This window comes from Chelonia mydas, chromosome 7 (assembly GCF_015237465.2).
Source record: "Chelonia mydas isolate rCheMyd1 chromosome 7, rCheMyd1.pri.v2, whole genome shotgun sequence".
Lineage (NCBI taxonomy): Eukaryota > Metazoa > Chordata > Testudines > Cheloniidae > Chelonia > Chelonia mydas.
The window spans coordinates 24,632,015-24,649,902 of record NC_057853.1 but is presented as its reverse complement, the minus strand read 5'-3'; the positions used below and the strand labels follow the sequence as shown (position 1 = coordinate 24,649,902).

General features: G+C 40.5%; 1 protein-coding gene across 16 annotated transcripts in view; it reads right to left on the bottom strand.

Annotated features, from left to right (window-relative positions):
• DNAH12 (dynein axonemal heavy chain 12) overlaps window positions 1-17,888 on the bottom strand; it is a 174,362-nt gene that overhangs the window by 87,835 nt on the left and 68,639 nt on the right. For all 16 annotated transcript variants that reach the window (XR_006292015.1, XR_006292016.1, XR_006292017.1 and 13 more), the window contains 7 exons: window positions 16,874-16,957; window positions 16,581-16,769; window positions 15,859-15,978; window positions 14,126-14,314; window positions 13,272-13,426; window positions 5,202-5,340; window positions 3,042-3,208 (listed from right to left, as the gene is read on the bottom strand). Coding sequence is in view for 13 of the 16 variants with exons in the window: in XM_043550460.1 (XP_043406395.1) it covers window positions 3,042-3,208; window positions 5,202-5,340; window positions 13,272-13,426; window positions 14,126-14,314; window positions 15,859-15,978; window positions 16,581-16,769; window positions 16,874-16,957 (1,043 nt within the window). In the remaining 3 variants the exon portion in view is untranslated. The remainder of the gene's footprint in view (window positions 1-3,041; window positions 3,209-5,201; window positions 5,341-13,271; window positions 13,427-14,125; window positions 14,315-15,858; window positions 15,979-16,580; window positions 16,770-16,873; window positions 16,958-17,888) is intronic.

The following is a 17,888-nucleotide window of genomic DNA, read 5'->3' as shown; positions in this document are numbered from 1 at the left end:
TAGGCCTCAATTCTACAAAGACAGCCATGCACATGAACCCCTGAGTTGACTTCAGTGGAGCTTCACGTGGGGTCAAGGACCCACATGTTTTGCTTTGAAGCATTGAGGCCCAAATCATTAGTTTTAATCTGGGATTCACAATTCCATCCCATCCCACAGTTTTGTGTGACAACAACTAATAGATAGATTGTAAGCTCTCAGGGACAGGGATAATTTTTTTTGTTCTGTGTTTATACAGACCTAGCACAATAGAGTACTGGTCCATGATTAGGGCTTCTAGAAGCTCTGATAACACAAATAAATAATAGCTAATGACAATGTCAATTGGAGGGTTATACTTCCTATATTCAAGAGCAACAGATACCTGCAGGGATGAAAATGCTGGGGGATTTAGGTTCTTCCTTTTGCTATACTCCCTAAAATGTAAGGTTTTTTTAAATTTAAAAACACGTATTTCTAGGCCTCCTGGTTGGAAAGTTAGTCTTCATATAGTAAAAGGGCACTTTTATTTACTCAATCAGGTAGACTGAAATAATACATCAGCGTAGAAGTGTGAACTTTGCCTACATCTGTTGTTATTTATACAATGCCAGTTATAGCATAGACCAATAGAGTTGATGGGTACCTGCCTCAATGAGTTTACACTTTTATTTTATCTTGAAAGAACATTAACTTCAAAGCTTATGTTGGAGCATTTAAATACTTACAAATTTGAAACAATTTGACCAATATGTAGTAGTTTAACCACGTGAATTTAAATACATTGTTTTGCACTATACATGATGACATATTTAACCAACAAATTAGTATAGAAACATAAACAATTATTTATGAATTCATGGTCCTTAAAGATCTACTAATTTTCTTTATTTACTTTCTTCAAAATTTATGATCCAAATCAGTTAAAATATAAGTGGATTCTTTAAACAGTTAAAATTAATGCTCTGAAAAGGAAACAAAAAAGTATCTCTGAACTTTCTTTCTGAAGTTCCAAAATTTTCCATGTCATATATTTGTACAGAATTAAAAGAACTGGAGGAGATTAATTTGCAGAGAAAGTCCAGAAACACTATGAGTGTACTCGCTAGAAATGAGACAGCTAAGGAAGATAGTAATAGAAGTCTTCAAAACACTAAAATTAGATATTGTGGGTAGAGCTGGATAAACTTTTTTTGAATTAATTTATAAAACCCAGGACTCATGGACAGGCTAAAAAAGGGAAATTGAAGGCAAAATTATTCTGGCAAAAAAGTTTTCACTAGAACTGAGCAAGTAATATATAACAATTTCTGTTTGTAGAATATTCATGAGCAGATGACTTCTAATTTATTCATTGATATTTTTAAAAGTATTTTCATCTTTGTGGATATATTGCAGACAGTATGCTGTAAGTATTCAATACTTGATATTTGCCATCCAAGTTGTGTTGCTTCATTATGATTAGTCAGATGAGTCATATCACACATCGTTTTCTACAAACATTTGTGTGACACGGACAGTCATTATCAAATATCAGAGGGGTAGCTGTATTAGTCTGTATCCGCAAAAACAACGAGGATTATGCCCAAATAAATCTGTTCATCTTTAAGGTGCCACCAGACTCCTCGTAGTAATTATCAAAGTTTGATGTATAGGTATTCACCAAAACTGAATTTTAATTTCAAGCACTAAGTTTGCATTTATTCTTTTGGGAATAAAAACAATCATAAATGGATCGTGTACATGCTGGAGCAAATTCATTAAAATTTTTAGCAAATCTTTAAAGATTTTTTACAATATTTGCCCACCAATAGCTTTCAAAACACCTCTGATAAGTACACCAATAAGAGAGTTGTACAGATTGCTAATTTTTAAATTTGCTGGCAGGTCTGAAAAAATTGTTTTGCTCTACCAAAAACGAAATATTTTGTACAGATATCAAGATATTTTAAAATAAAATTAAAGAAAATGTCTAAGTGAGAAGTCATTTTGAATTAAAAAAAAAATCAAAACATTTAATTTTGAAACCATTCAGCAAAATGTACACAAATTAATTAAATGTTTTGGTTGTTCTGAATCTGCGTTTGCTCAGTGGTTTGAGCACTGGCCTACTAAATCCAGGGTTGTGAGTTCAAACCTTGAGGGGGCCATTTAGGGATCTGGGGCAAAAATTGGGGATTGGTCCTGCTTTGAGCAGGGGGTTGGACTAGATGACCTCCTGAGGTCCCTTCCAACTCTGATATTCTACTTCTATTTCCAATTTTTTTGCCAAGAAAAGTTTCATCCAAAACATTTTGCACTGCTCTAGTCACTAGGAGCGACTAACATGGCCATATTTTAAAAAATTGAGCAAGTCCTTAACAGGAAAGATTAACGGCTATTAGGAGTACAGTCACTAGATCTGTCGCAAGGTTGGACTCAACGTTCAGGCCCTCTTTTCAGGCCACATGTTCCAACTATTTTACACTATCTATAAATTTAAGAGAATCCTGGAAGCCATGATTAACTGGCAGATGAAATTTAAGATTAACTGATTCAACAACTGGATTTCAGACAACAGCACAAATCACTGATTTCATTTGCTGAATTGATTAAATGCCATTGCAACTTCAATGGTCACAACCCTGTTAGGTCTGGAAGTTCACTCTGAGAGAAGGAATGATGGGGAAAATAAATACAAAAGTGGGACTAAAACTGGAGAGAAAAAAAACAAAAAGTCACAACAACAACAAAAGAAGAGAAACAATGGCATCTGCAGAAATAGGAAAAGAAAGAAAATCTATATTGTGTATAGAAACTCTACTCAGTAATGGCAAGAAGTCATGGACCTGCTAAAAATAAGCTTAAAATCAATCTCCTAAATTAAAAAAAAAATCACTTATGAGTGTATGACTAAAAAGCAAAATAAGGATTATTTAAAATGACAATGTTATAAAAAAATAAAAATAGCATTTATTTTTAAGAGAACAATTCTGAAAATTAAATTGAAGTTAATAAATAATGATAATGGCAAAATTATCCACTAATTTTCTGTAAGCTTTAGATCTGTCTTGAATAGTTACCAAATTCCATGGTCAAAAAACTGTCTTAAAAGTTCAATAGGAGGTTGAGCTCCATATTTCTCCAATGCAGGCATATTCATATCATCTACAAAGATGACACACTTCTTTCCCATAGGAGGGCCAAATACTCCTTTGCGTCTTTTGTCCAGTCTTGCCATAATAATGTTCTAAAAAACAGAATAGGACCATTTAAAACATTGATTTAATATGCAGCCCAACTATATTACATAATGGAATATAAATAGTGTACTGAAACAGTTCTTGGCTTTAATAATTAAGAAAATGCAGAATTGGAAAATACACATATGAATATTAACTTTTTGTATTCCTCTTTGTCTTGTTATTTGGTGAGCTTACTAAAATGAAAAAAATTATAATGTGTTTTAATTTATTTCTGAATTCAAGTTTGCTTCCTCCTGATTTTAGTGGTCCTACTTATCTGCTGAAAGTTGAGCATATGCTTAAATGCTCCACTATGTCAGGGCTCAGCACCTCAGAAGATTGAGCCCTAAAACTTTCCTGGCCTTAATCTTACAATTTGCTCTTTGTGGGTGACCATACTGCTACACCCACACAGAATCACAATGGTATGTCTACTCATATTTAATTACAGGATCAGGTCCTTAATTTGATGGTGTCAAGGAAACCACTCATAGCAGAGATATAGTACTATCTCGGTGAACAACAAAGGGAAATTTGGACTGTGGGAAAAATTTCTTTAACAGGAAAAAGAAGAACTATCCACTAACAGGAAAATTACTCCAGATTTATGTAGGATTTCAACACACTGCAATTACAAAAAATATTTAATATATTAAACAACAGAGAAAACATATGGTACAAATTTCTACAAAACTGGTCACCCACCTTTGTAATCGTACTTACAATTTTCAAACCAAAGAACCCTGATGAGATCCATTTGCACTGGCATCAGGCAGAAAAGTTTGCACAAGCAAATCCCTTTGTGGGATCAAAACCAAAGCATTTGCATAACAAAAAACTGGGTAGCATTTGGGTATATAAATCAAGTACTACAGTTAGATGATTACAGTAACCATTCATTTTGTCTGGCCAAATGTAGATTGCACACATCCTCCTGAGTTTTTGTGCTTACAAAATGCTTATTTTGAGAAACTATATACATAAAAACTTAGCTATGAAAGCCAGTGAGCAGGTAACATCTTAGTGTATGCTTTGATACTAGAGCAGTAAATGCTGAAACTTCCAGGTGTTTATTACAATTTTTGGAGTGTGATATCAAAAAAAGCAAAGCAAATTTAAACATCAGGTTGTTTTAAAAACTAAGAAAAAAAACCAACCAAAACCCCCAATTTCACTAATATGCCATTTAGCCACATCCTCTTTCTTAATGATAAGGGTTAGCTTTGTTGAATCATAATAAATCATTTCTGGAACTTTTTTATTACTTTATATTCTTTTCCAAAGCAGAGAATTTTTATTTATTTATCTTAGATTTCTAAAATCAAGTCCAGCTTATGTCTCTGAACACATATACACAAATGAAATAAAACCACAAAGATTTGTTTGACAAATATCAAATAAACATTAAGAGGCTTAACCCCAATTAAACCAAGCTATATGCTTATCCACTAAGGGCTTGTCTACACTGGCAATTTACAGCGCTGCAACTTTCTTGCTCAGGGTTGTGAAAAAAAACACCCCCTGAGCGCAGCAAGTTTCAGCGCTGTAAAGTGTCAGTGTAGACCGCGCTCCCAGCGCTGGTTGCTACACCCCTCCTGGAGATGGGTTTTTTAGAGCTGCTGTGATCACACAAGCCACGTTAAAGTGCTGCAATGGCAGCGCTTTAGCGTTGCCCGTGTAGACTAGCCCTAAGGCAACAACCTCAGTGAGCAGATGGGCTCTACACTATGCCCTGAAGATCAGCAAACACAGGCTCTATGAGACCAAAAGGAGATGTGAATTCCAGGGCCAGAGTAAAGTAAATTGAGTCTATGCTGATATTTTGTTTTCAAACAACATTTCATTGACATTCCAGGAACCATACTATAAAAATATCACAATAAAAGTATCTTGAAATGACAGAGCCAAATCTTATCCACTGAACAAATTCCAAGTAAATTTACATCTCTGTCTACATAATCTCATTTTAATTAATGTAAGCCAGCTGTTCCTACCAACCTGGATCTGATTGGCACTGGTCCGTGCTGAAAAATTAATGAAGAATGGAAAGTATCTTTCCTTTTCCAAGTTGTTCATTAACTTATCCTTCACATATACAGACTTCCCAGTACCTGTTGGTCCCACAAAAAGCAATGGTCTTTGCAAAAAAGAATAAAAATTTACATTAGTCAATCAAAAGCAAAATAGTAAATAAAACATACACCCAATTAAACTAAAAATGAAATACTGAACAAATCTGCTCTACTTGTAAATACATGTAAACCACTAAAAACACAAAAATGTTAAAAATGCGTGTTAAATTTTATTCTTAGTTAGACACTCCTACAACCCCACTGAAATAAAAATGCACTTAAAATTAATGGGGTTGCAGAGGTGTAACTGAAAGTAGAATCAGGCTCGCAAAGTAGAGGGACCTTACTGACAAAGAAATGCATAGTCTGAAATACACTCCATTGTGTCTACACTGTAACCATAATTCAGCTCTGTTAAAGTTTTTAAGATCAGGAGTAAATAGTTCAGAGGGCCTTGTGCATGATTTTGACACTAGTGTGAATTTTACCCACCAGAAATAGGAAGTTTAGAAATGCCAGCTGGGATTTTTCAGGGACCTAGGTGCTCAACTCCCTTTGAAAGTCAATAGGATTTAGACACTTAACTCTCTTATGCCCCTTTGAAAATTCCAGCTGTCACTATCAAAACTCCAGAAATTGTTGATATAAGAAGATAATTCACCTTCCATCTCAGGGGAGTGGAGGAAGTTTGATTAGACCTGCAGGGTACAGACAACCCCAGAGTTCCTGAGGGGAAGTGAGAGAAGGAAAGGGAAGGGTAAGCCTTTGCTCCACCCCCACTTCACCTAGAACACATATGGAAATTGTCCACTGAGGGATGAGGGAGGGGGTGGAGAGATTTCTCTGCCTCTCCCTGCTGCCATAAACTGGGAGAGTGGGAAAGAGAGCTGATAATCTCTCATGACCTCTCCCCTTCCTGCATGTGAAATCGTCAGGGTTTGCAGCAGCCACCTTGCTGCAGTTGCTGCCCCACTATCCCAGCCCTGTAATGGAGGTATAATTTCAACTGTTTCCAAGATGCTGTGGGTCTGACTGATGGTCAGTTTATGAGATCAGGAAGGAATTTGTCCCATGAGACCAGATTGACAAGAAGGCCTAGTTTTAAGTAAATAAGGAGTAAGGGCAGGAATTTAATAACTGTATGTTTACAAGTGGAGTTTGTAATTCCATTGCAATTTATGACTGATGGGTCACCTCCCAGAGGCAATCATGAGTGGGAGACCCTGTTAGCCTGGAAGAAGGGGAGACCTTAAGACCTCATAGACTGAGAGATCCTTCAAATGTAGCATCATTCCCCTTTATGGGGGGAAGGGTGAGAGGACTCAGAGAAGGGCTGAATCCTAGGGGTTAGGCAGAAGAGGGCTAACCTTAATGTTTAGTTTTTTGGTATAGAGGCCATTTAACCCTGAACAGGACCCAAATGTATACCTAGTGTTTGAGAAAGGTGTGTATGGTATGTTAAGAGAAGGTTACTCACCCCTGTGCAGTAACAGGTTGTTTGAGATGTGTGTCCCTATGGGTACTCCACTGTAGGTGCGGCAGCACCTCCTGAGCCTGGGATGGGAGATCTTCATCAGCAGTGCTCGTTGGACTGCACATGCTCACCTTCCCCATCTCACACCATGAGCAGGATGTATATATAGCACTGGTTGAACCGCCTCCCAGTTCCTTCTTTGTTGCAGAACTTATGTTTCAGCTCCAAGGCAGAGGGCAGGAGGGTGGATAGTGGAGCACCCATAGGGACACACACCTTGAACAACCACAGTTACTGCACAGGGTGAGTAACCTTCTCTTCTTCTTTGAGTGATGTCCCTATGGGTGCTCCACTGCAGGTGACTAGAAAGCAGCGCCCGTAATTGGAAGGCTGGGGCTTTGGAGCAGCATTTACTGCAGATGATAGGACAGTGCATCCTAGTAGAGTATCTGCTGACGCATCCTGAGTAATGGCACAGTGACAGACAAAAGTGTCTGCTGATGCCCATGTGGCCACTTTGCAAATGTAAATTATTGGAACATTATTGAGGAAAGCAATAGAGGAGGAGAGCGAGCGGTTGGAATGTGGTCTAGTTCCAGGAGGAAGCTGTCATTTGTGTAGTTGGTAGGACAGATGTAAACACTGAGAGATACACTTTGAAAGGCATTGCTTAGAGATGGCTGGACCTTTGGATCTTTTGGCTGTTGTGTGGAATAAGCATGGTGATTTTTGGAAAGGTTTAGTTCTGTCCAAGTAGAAAGCTAATGCTCATCTGACATACAGGATAAGCAATGCTGTCTCCGTTGGTTGCTGTGAGGCTTTGCGAAGAAGCAAGGAAGGTAGATAGATTGATTGAGATGGAAAGAGGATGGTACCCTAGGTAAAAATTTTGGACATGGACATAGCGTAACCTTGTCTTTATGAAAAACTGTACACGGGGGGTATGCCATAAGGGCTCCAATTTCACCAACATGTTGGGCAGAGATGATAGCGACAAGAAATGCTATCATAGATAAGTGAATGTAGGAACATGTTGCTACTGGTTTGAATGGAGGTCTTGTAAGACAGCATGGAAAGAGGCCAGGGTCCCAAGCAGGGGTTGCATCCTGTATGTGAGGGTAAAGATTTTGGAGGCCCTGTAGGAAATGTTTTGTGAGTGGGTGGTTGAAAATGGAGTGGCCATCTATGTGGCAGTGAAAGGTTGTGATAGCTGCCAAATACACATGGATGGAGCTGGTGGATAATCCCAGCTATTTAAGATGTAAAATATATTCCAGGATAAGTGGTAATGGAGCATTCATTGTGTCAGCCTGATAGGAGGCACACCAGCATTGGAATCTATGTGCTTCTAGTCACGTTACGTCACGTCTCCTCTTCAAGAATACTTGTTTAACTGCTTCTGAACAGGTTATTTCCGAATCTTGGAACCATGGAGGAGTCATGCTTTCAGGTGGAGCAGCTGTGCATTGGGAAGGATGATGCGACCTGCATCCTGAGAAAGGATGCACGGAGGTAGGTGAAGAGAGATCGGAGAGCATACTGTCATGCAAAGGAGCTAAGTATACCAGACTTGTTGTGGCCAGGTCAGAGCTATACGGCTGTTTGGGCCCTGGAGTACACGAGACAGAGGGGGAAAGGGAGGAAAGGCATAGATTAGCAGAGCATACCATACCATGAGGAATGCATCTCCCAGGGATCCGTGCCCCAGTCCCGTTCTCAAGCAGAATTGAAGGCAGTGGGCATTTTCTGATGTGTCAAAGAGGTCTATAGTGGGGAATCCCCAGCGGTTGAAGATGTGCTGAAGGGCTCATGCATCCAGTTCCCACTTGTGATCATGGGAGAATCACCTGCTCAGTGAGTCCCCAGTGGTGTTCTGGCATCCAGGGAGATATGAGGCTCAGATGGTGATGCCATGTTGGATACACCAGTTCTAAAATTTTAGTGCCTCTGAGCATAAAGAAGGGCTCTCGCTCTGCCTTGCCTGTTGATGTAAAACATGCAGGTGATATTGTCAGTCATGACTCTAATGGTGCAATGTGCGATCAATGGGAGAAAGTGTTGGCAGGCATTGCGGACTGCCTGTAGCTATAGGAGGTTAATGTGCGGGGTGGATTCAGTGAAAGACCATTTGCCCTCGATTGTGTGATTGAGAAGGTGCGCTCCCCAATTGAACAAGGATGACTCATGGATGGTGCTGGTTAAAGGAAAGGAATACCGACACAAACATTTTTGAGCTGAGTCCACCAGTGTAGTGAGTCCTTGACCATTATAGACATGGAAAGGAGTTCATGCAGGTGGTGTCTGTGATGGACATAGACTGTATGCAGCCACAGCTGAAGGCAATACATGTGTAAACCTGTGTGTTTTACCATGAAGGTGGCTACCACAATGTGGCAGAGTAGCTGGGGACATGTCCTGGCTGAGATCTGGGGGCAGGTTCTGACCTTGGATACAAGATCAACTGTAGTCAAGAATCTGTGAGCTGGGAGGAAGGCTGAAGCTTGTATGATATCCAGTGGTTCCCCGATAAACTCTAGACATTGTACTGCTGTCAGTGTAGATTTCTCCAAGTTTACACAAAGGCTAAAGCTCAAAAAAAGGTCCACTGTAATACGGATGGTGCAAAGATGGTCGGCTTTTGATGGGGCCTTGAGGACACAGTCATCCAAGTATGGAAAGGTGACAACACCCTCTTTGTGTAGGCAGGCAGCGATGACTGCAAGGACGTTGGGGAACACATGGGATGCTGCTGACAGTCAGAAGGGCAGTACCTTGTACTGATAGTGATTGGTCCTCATGATGAACTGGAGTAACTGTCTGTGGGCAGGGTGTACTGTGATATGAAAATACGTGTCTTGGAGGTCGAGGACTGAGAACCAATCCTCCTGCTCCAGTGCTGGGATAATGGTGTAGAGGGTAACAATCTTGAAGCACTGCAGTTTGACAAACTTGTTTAGGTTTTGAAGGTCTAGGATTGGCTTCCCTTGTTGGATTTCTTTTGGACCAGAAAGTAATGAGAGTAAAAACCCTTCACTCTGTGCTGGGACAGGACTGGTTCTATAGCTCCTAGTCACAGAAGATGATTTATTTCGTCTTGTAGGATGAGTGTGAGAAGTGTCCCTGAAGAGAGACAGGGAGGGAATATGGTGGGGTGGGATAGATAGGAAGGGGATGGAGTATCCTTCCCTAATGATCTCCAGAACCCACTTGTCTGAGGTAACGAGCCGCCATGATGGAAAGAAAGGGGTTAGGTATTCACCAAACTGGTGGGATATGGAAGACTGTTGATGTGACTGAAACAGGGGATGGCTTCTCAGGGGATGGCCTTGACCACAACTTCAAAATTGTTGTTTGGTTGGAGGTGCATGAAAACTAGCCCCCTGTGGAGTCACATGTTTGCGTTTGGTAAGGGGCTTCTGTCAATGTTGCTGGGTATCATATTGTCACTGGGGAGCATATTGCAGTGGTGGGGATCATAGAGGAAGCTGATACTTCCCGGGGCGTCTCTTTGGCGCTGGAGTGTAAATGCCCAGAGAATGAAGAATTGCTTGGGAGTCCTTAAGGGAGTGTAGGGAGTTATCTGTACACACCATGAATAATTTGGAGCCCTCAAAGGGTAGGTCTTCAATGGTGGTTTGTATCTCCTTTGGAAAGCCTGAGAGTGCAGCCATGATGCCCATCTCATGACAATGGCGGTTGTGATGGAACAGGCAGAGGTATCCACAGAGTCCAGAGAGACTTGCAAAGCTGTATGGACCAAGATGTGTCCTTCACATTTCTGTGCCTGGAGTTGTTCTTTTTTGTCATCAAGAAGGTCTTGACAGAATTCCTGTATTTTAGAGTAGTTGGTGTAATTATACTTGGCCATGACAACATTGTAATTGGATAAATGGAACAGGAGAGTAGCAGGTGAATAAGCTTTGCATCCAAACAGGTCCATCGTTTCCAGCCTCTATCATGGTGGGCATGTCGAGGTTAGTATTGGTGTCCTTTTTCTTGCACGACATTGACAACCAAGAAATTTGGGGTGGAGTGAGAAAACAGAAATTCAAAGTCCTTTGTGGGAACATAATATTTTTTGTCCATCCGCTTGCAAGTCGGTGGGATGGATGCTGGGGTCTGCCAGAGCACCTTGGAATGATCGAGAAGGGCCTCATTGATAGGGAGGACTATTTTTGAGGAGGATGTAGGCAGGATGTCAAGCAGCTTATTTTATTGTTCCTTCACCTCCTCCAAAGGAATGTGGAGGGAGTCTGCAATCCTGCAAAATAACTCCTGGAAATTTTTGAAGTCGTCAGTTGTAGCGGGTGGAGGAATGATCTCCTCTTCTTCTCCTGATGAGGCTAAATGGAGTGGTAGTGTTCTTCTTGTTCTTCCTCCTCATCCACCATAGGGAAAGGCTCAGTCTCTGGTGGTCAAGAGATCAATGGAGAAGGCAAAGGTGAAGGCCTCTGATTTTGATCCATGGGAGGCTTCCCAAACTGTGCTCTGTACATGGCCCAAGGATCTCAGCATGGCCAATGCTGAGGGAGTTGCACGTGGGGCTGCATCCACTGTGGTCCATACCAGGGCCCTTGTCCAATGGTGGGTTGTGAGTAGTGTGTAGAGAGGAGGACTTTGAGCCTGTCTCAAGTGTGAGGGTGGGATGGAGTACTCCTCTTCCTCCTCTGCATCACTAGGGAAGGGAAGTCTCATCCTTGGAGGGGAAAGGGTAGAGTGATTTCTGGCAAAGAGGATGGAACTGGAGGGATGTCATGTCTGAGAAGTGGTGACTCAGGTACATAAGAGACAGATAGGTCTTTGGGGTATCTAAACTCTTGGGAAGGAGGGAAGAGCATCATTCTCACTGGCACATGCATCAGTGCTGAAGGAGAGTACATTCTCCTGAGCAGCCAGCAGAAGGAGTTGAAGACTTGCTCGGTACCGAGGGCTTGCTCAGTGCAGCAGACTTGCTCGGTGCCAAGGGCTTGCTCAGTACAGAAAAGGACATCAGCACTAGCAGGCAGATCTGATTGGCACAGTTGGCACCAGTTTCAAAGGTCTTATGTCTCTGTCTCTAACACCAAGAGATGGTACTAAGGGCTGGAGATCTGCCCCGTTAGGGTCTTTAGATGTTTCGTGAGCACTGGTACCGGAGGTACTCAGATGGGCCCTGGAGCTATGTCCCATATCCGAGGATGTCGAGGCAACCAACCTTGCAGGGGATGGCGTTCTGGCAGGTAGGGTCTCAGCAGGTGATGAGGGAGCCTGTTTTTTTTCCCATCAGAGCGAGGAAGAGAAGACTTCCTTTTAGAAGGATGAGGCAAATGAAGGTCAGTAGATGACCCAGTGGAGCGTGAGGGCCATAGAGGGGTAGTGTCTGGGCCAGGGTCCAATGGTGGATGTAGTGATTTCTCCAGGAGGAGAAGTCACAACCGAATGTCCTGGTCTTTTCTGGCCCTGGTATTGCGGTCGTGGCAATAAGCACACTTTTGCGGGATGTGTCCCTCTCCCAGGCAGTGAATGCACTGTGGGTGACTGTCCATTACCAGGAAGGCAATCTGGCAAGTTACACACCTCTTAAACCTAGGAGAGCCAGGCATAAGGGTGAGGAAAAAGCTCCGCGGTGGGGAAAGGCAGGAAGCAAGAAAAAAAAACCAACTAATGGGGAGGTTAGAAGGCATAAAAGCAAAAAAGCAAATATATATATACATATAGGGAGAGATCAAAAAGAAAGAACTATTGAAACTACACTAAAACTAACAGACAAGGCACTATCTAACAGGTCAAAAAGGACAAGTAGGCTTTGCTGTGGATTCCATCTCAGACCGAAGGTTGTAGAAAAGGAACTGGGGGGCGGTCAGACTGCACAGTGGTATATATACATCCCTCTCACGGTGCGAGATGGGGAAGGTGGGCATGTGCAGTCCAAAGGGCACATCTAATGAGGATCTCTGATCTCAGGCACACGGGGCACTGCCGCACCTACAGTGGAGCACCCATAGGGACATCACTCAAAGAAGAACCTCCCCTTTAAATTTAAAAGCTATTAAAATTGCAGCTTTCTGCTTTAAAATCCATCCCTGGATCCATCCATCCATCCATATCTTTGTTTCATTTTTCTGCATGTCCTAATCACTTAATTCACGACCAACTCATCTTTAACTCATGACTAATTTAAGAAAAATTAAGAGAAATTTAATTCTAAAAGAAAAAGAAAGGAGGCACCAAATCTCAGCAGCCATCCTAACAATATCAGTGAAACAGTGTGGGATGGATATACTGAATGCTGGATTATAAATCAAAGACTTTAAAACTAAAAAGTTTATAGAAATAATGTAATCAGATGCTTGAAAGTCTGGTTTTGTTTATTTTCTAATGAGCCAAGAACAGTATATTCTAATATTGATACACTCTGGGGGCCTGATACGGAAGTATTAAAGTCAATAGAAAGACTCCATGGATTTCAGTGGTCTTTGGATAAGTTTCTATATGAACAACAATGAAATCATTCAACGTTTTGCATGAAATAGATGTACTTACTTTCCATGGGTAATGCATAAATCCATCAAATAGGTATATCTGACTGTATCCATTGTTGGGACTATAAGGTCTTGAATCTTAACATTTTTATCATCACTATATTTAATGCTTTTAATGACTTCATTCCAATGCACCCAGCGTCCTTTGCCTTTCAACTAAGAAGAAAAACAGATTTCAATTACAGTGGAAAATATAGTACTGACATTCAAAAGGTTTTCTTAAGCACTTTATTCTTTTACAAGTTAATGTAATATTAAGTATTCCAGGTGCTTATGTATTTATTTGCCTCATTGCACTAGTGATGAGCAAACATTAAAAGGAATGGAGGGTCATTTTAGAAATGGATGTTCAGATTCCCTTCTTTCCCCTATCTCTCCAGGACCCTGTTATCCAGGAAAATACTTACACATGCTTAACTTTAAGCATATGCATAGTCCCATTGAAGACAAGAGGTTTATAAACATGCTTAAATTTTAAGCATGTGCTTCCCTCTATATGAAACTCAAAATCTCCAAGGGCCTCAACTGCAGCTGAACTAAAACGCAGCACAGTCTAGACACGCCTTAGGTAGACTGGGTAGACATTTACTAAAAAGCTCTGTTTAGAAAGTCAGTACATTAATTCTTTTTAAAAGAAAAATTTATTTTATTTAATAATCAGTTTATTTATTGTCAACCAATAGTTGTTCATTTACTGCACTAAGGACCCAATCCTGTTCCCATTAAAGCCAGTCAATCTTGCCCCCAAAGGATTCTAAGAAGCTAACATTTCCACCTAGCTGCTTTCTTCTCTCACTTAGATTTTGAGGATCTATTTAAACTACTCTAAAAATGAGCAATCGGTAAGTCTCATACCTCATACATATAGTCATAGACCAAGCCTTTCTCATCAAAGGGACAGTCCCATTTACCCACAGCTGTTGGCACTGGATGAGCCTCAGACTTTCCTGCTAGAATATCCCTCATAAAGACATCAAAAAGGACTTGGCTGTCACTGTCACAAGTTCCACCAATGGACCAAACCATGGAGAAAGCAAAGCAAGCCTGTGAGTACAAGGAGGCAAACAGTTACCATTCAGAAATGATAACTACTGTATGGTATGATCAACATATAAAATTACAAGGAATACTATTATGCTGAAAAGTGCTCACGGCGGCCATCATGTGGGTCTTTGAGCCTAAGACAATCACAAACCTAGTTAAGGATAAGCCCCCTTCTTTCAGGTTCAGCAGAAGAAGCAATTAAGCCCTTTTGTGTAGTGAGAGAGCTGGAAACAATTGAGGATACCACACAAGGCACTGAGCCATGTGGATTGAGGGATTCTTCGATTGCAAACACTAGAACTAGGAGTTTTGTTTTTGCACGGGGTATGTGTCTGTTTTAGAGGAGAAGGTCAGAAAAGCAACCATACTTATCACTGTAGTATCTAAGTACCTGAATGTGACCTTGAAAAGAAGCAGAGACAGAACTTCTTCGACACAGAATTCACTACATCCTACTGCACAAATAAAACATGATATCAAATCCCTGATGACTTCAAATGAATATGCGATGCTGTAAATAGCCTCCAGGAGTGAAATTCACTCCCCCTACATAAAGCTTGAGTATTCAGACTCTACATAAGTGAAGTGCAGGGATTTGAAATGTACTCCTTTATCAAGCCAGGGCCAGGGCTCGTGCTGTCCCACAGAAACAATGGACACAACCCTTCATGTTAACTGCGTGGGGCACAACATAGATGTGGATCCATGACCCTGCCCACAGCCCACTCACAGACCAACTCCATAGTGAGCTTCGAACTAGCCCTGCGTTGGCCAGTCTTGAGGCTACTTCCACAGCATGGCTACTCATCCAGCAGAGCCCTTATATGGGCTTAGTCTATAAGGACTTTGTGGTGCTCCTTGCACCAGGGATTAATTTCATGCATGGATTCTACTAAGACCATAAAACAAGTAAGTAAAGCATAAGCAGTTTGTAAATAGCTGCAGATCCCACACATCATTTCAGTCTGATATTCATTTTGGAGCTCTCTATTCATGTAAATCTCTAAAGAACATTTTAAGATTAATGTATGCCTCAGAAATTGCTTTTCTCATACCATGAAACTTCTGCACAATCTGACAAATGCATTGCTATAATATGCACATCATTCTTTCCACAATATGTGATCAAGCACCTGCCTTTAGCTAGCTGCTTGGTCTAATTAAAACATGAATGAGTTAAAACAAAATGTTCTAAATTAATTAACAACAGATAGGAAAAGGGTTGAAATATATCTGTCTAGGTACTTATAAATCCCTTATCATGGTAGTGTTTGAGCACCTCCCAAGTTTTAGAAAAGTAGCAACAGTTTCTCAACTCTCTCTTCTTTCACCTACCGAGTTAAAGTGAACTTGAATAGTTAGCAGAATGTATGTGTGTGTGTGTGTGTGTGTGTGTACACGAAGTGTATGTATGTGTATGCTTGCTCATGTGTGTGATGCACTTATTGCAGGAAAGCCAAGATGAAAAGATTAATTTTGCAAGAGTCCTGTTACCAATTAATTGTTTTTTTTTCTTTTTAAAATACATCCAGTAAAAGACCAACCATAATCCATGTGCGGATGTTTTTGTTGGTAGGATCCTGTTGAACAGTTCGACAAAGTAACATTTCAAAAAGTCGAGTGAGAGACACTACAGCATTGCTGTTGCTTGTGGGAACCAGCTCCTACAAGACACAAAGAATGGAAAATGCTTGATATCACAGTATCAAATACTTCTCACAAATCTTAGTATATCTTTTGGAAACACAGTTAAATTATATTTTGGCTCTAAACAAAAGATTTAGGGGCAAGTGTTTTTCTTTTAGTTTCAAAATCCTTTTCCCTTGTCTTGTCCCTGAAAAGCTACCCTCTTAATCTGTAATATTATGACAATCATGCATCTTTTAAAAAATTAGACACAATGTATATAATCCTGTAGGTGCAGCATGGGGAGCACCACTTATTGTATGGCATGTGGGCATCACATAAAATGCTTCCCCTAACATAAAACAATCCTCTTCCCTCCCCTCAAACTTCAGGTGAGATTACTTTTCACTCATTATGATATTGGTTAGCTTTTAAATATCTTTTACCTACAAATTTCACCTAATATTCTTGGTCAAGTTTTCCAAGTTGGGCAAAGCAGTTGCGCTCTCAAAATCAGGTGCATCTGCTGCATATGCAAAAATCTGCCACAACCATCGCTGAGTGTTTTGTCACAGGACACAGAGAGTGGAATGGAAACATCAACATAATTATTGTGGTGAAAATAAAAACAAAAAAATACCTTGCACTGTTGTTTACGAAATCTTAAGGCTGGTGGTATTAACCAGTTCAAAAGTTCTTGCAGTAGATCTTGCTGTTCCTTTTGTCTCAGGGGTTCAGGTAAGCTGTTCAACCAAGAGGTTACAAGCGGCATCCAGCCTAGCTGTAATGGCTCCAAATAAATCATTCCACAACGACTGACTGTAGCCGGCTAAAGAAGAATAGTAAATTCACTTTTAAGACCAAGTCCACGCATCATTAATATTGTATAATTGTGCAATTATGGATTACATTTTCACTGACTACTAAACTTACTGAAGCCTGGGAAAGGTCCATTGTTTCAAAGATCAGACTCATCTGAGCAGACATTTGGATGATTTCCCCACTCATCAAACAAAGCTAAATATGAAGAAGAGTTAATTTAACAACCATGGTTATGAATATTAGCAAAACCTTATATAACAACAATCTTTTTCACTTGTAAATTAATGTGTTTCTATCTTTGGATGATCTCCATATCGAAATGAGTGAAGCTAACAACAGTAAATGGGAAAGACATGCCATTACCCATCGCAACATACAACAATCATTTGAAATAGTAACCAATTTCTATTCTCTTTGGGCCAAATTCTGTACTTTTGCCACTCACTTCATTTGTCTATTAATTGTGGAAATAGAAATTGTAACTGTGTTACAGGACTCAAATGATCTTTCAGATCCTGCTAGAAGAGGAAATCACAGGTAAGGGACAAATATCGGACCTGATTTTTCTCACTTATACCAGCTTTACACTAATTAATATATTGACTTCAGTGGAGTTACTTCTTATTTACACTGGTGTGAGAAGTGAATCAGACCCATTGCCCTTTCTATAAGCTTCACAAAACTACTGAAGTTTTACACAATTATTTTTCAACAACAAAAATATTAATGAAAATGTTTAACAAACTAGGAGAAACTCATGCTTCAAACTGCAAAGTTTCAAGTTTTTCCAGGAAAACCCCATGACAACTATTTTCATGACCAGTGAAGTTGTCTAGGCACTGGTTCTGGACTGCTCACAGAAATTAAAATGTTCAGTTCCTGAGACTCAGCACAACTATAGCACCAGCACCAGCCACAGTTCCCAGCACTGCCACCTGCAAGGTCTACCCACCACTTAAAGTTGGTATCTTCCTGCACTGGATGGGAACAGGAAAGGATGGCAAGGGTCTAACTTGCACAAGGTCGGACATAAGTCTGCTGCAGCCTGTGCTACGAACATAGCACAGGATAGCCTAGTGTAGATACCATGAGACACCACACCAAAATAGTATAGGCTCACAAAGTG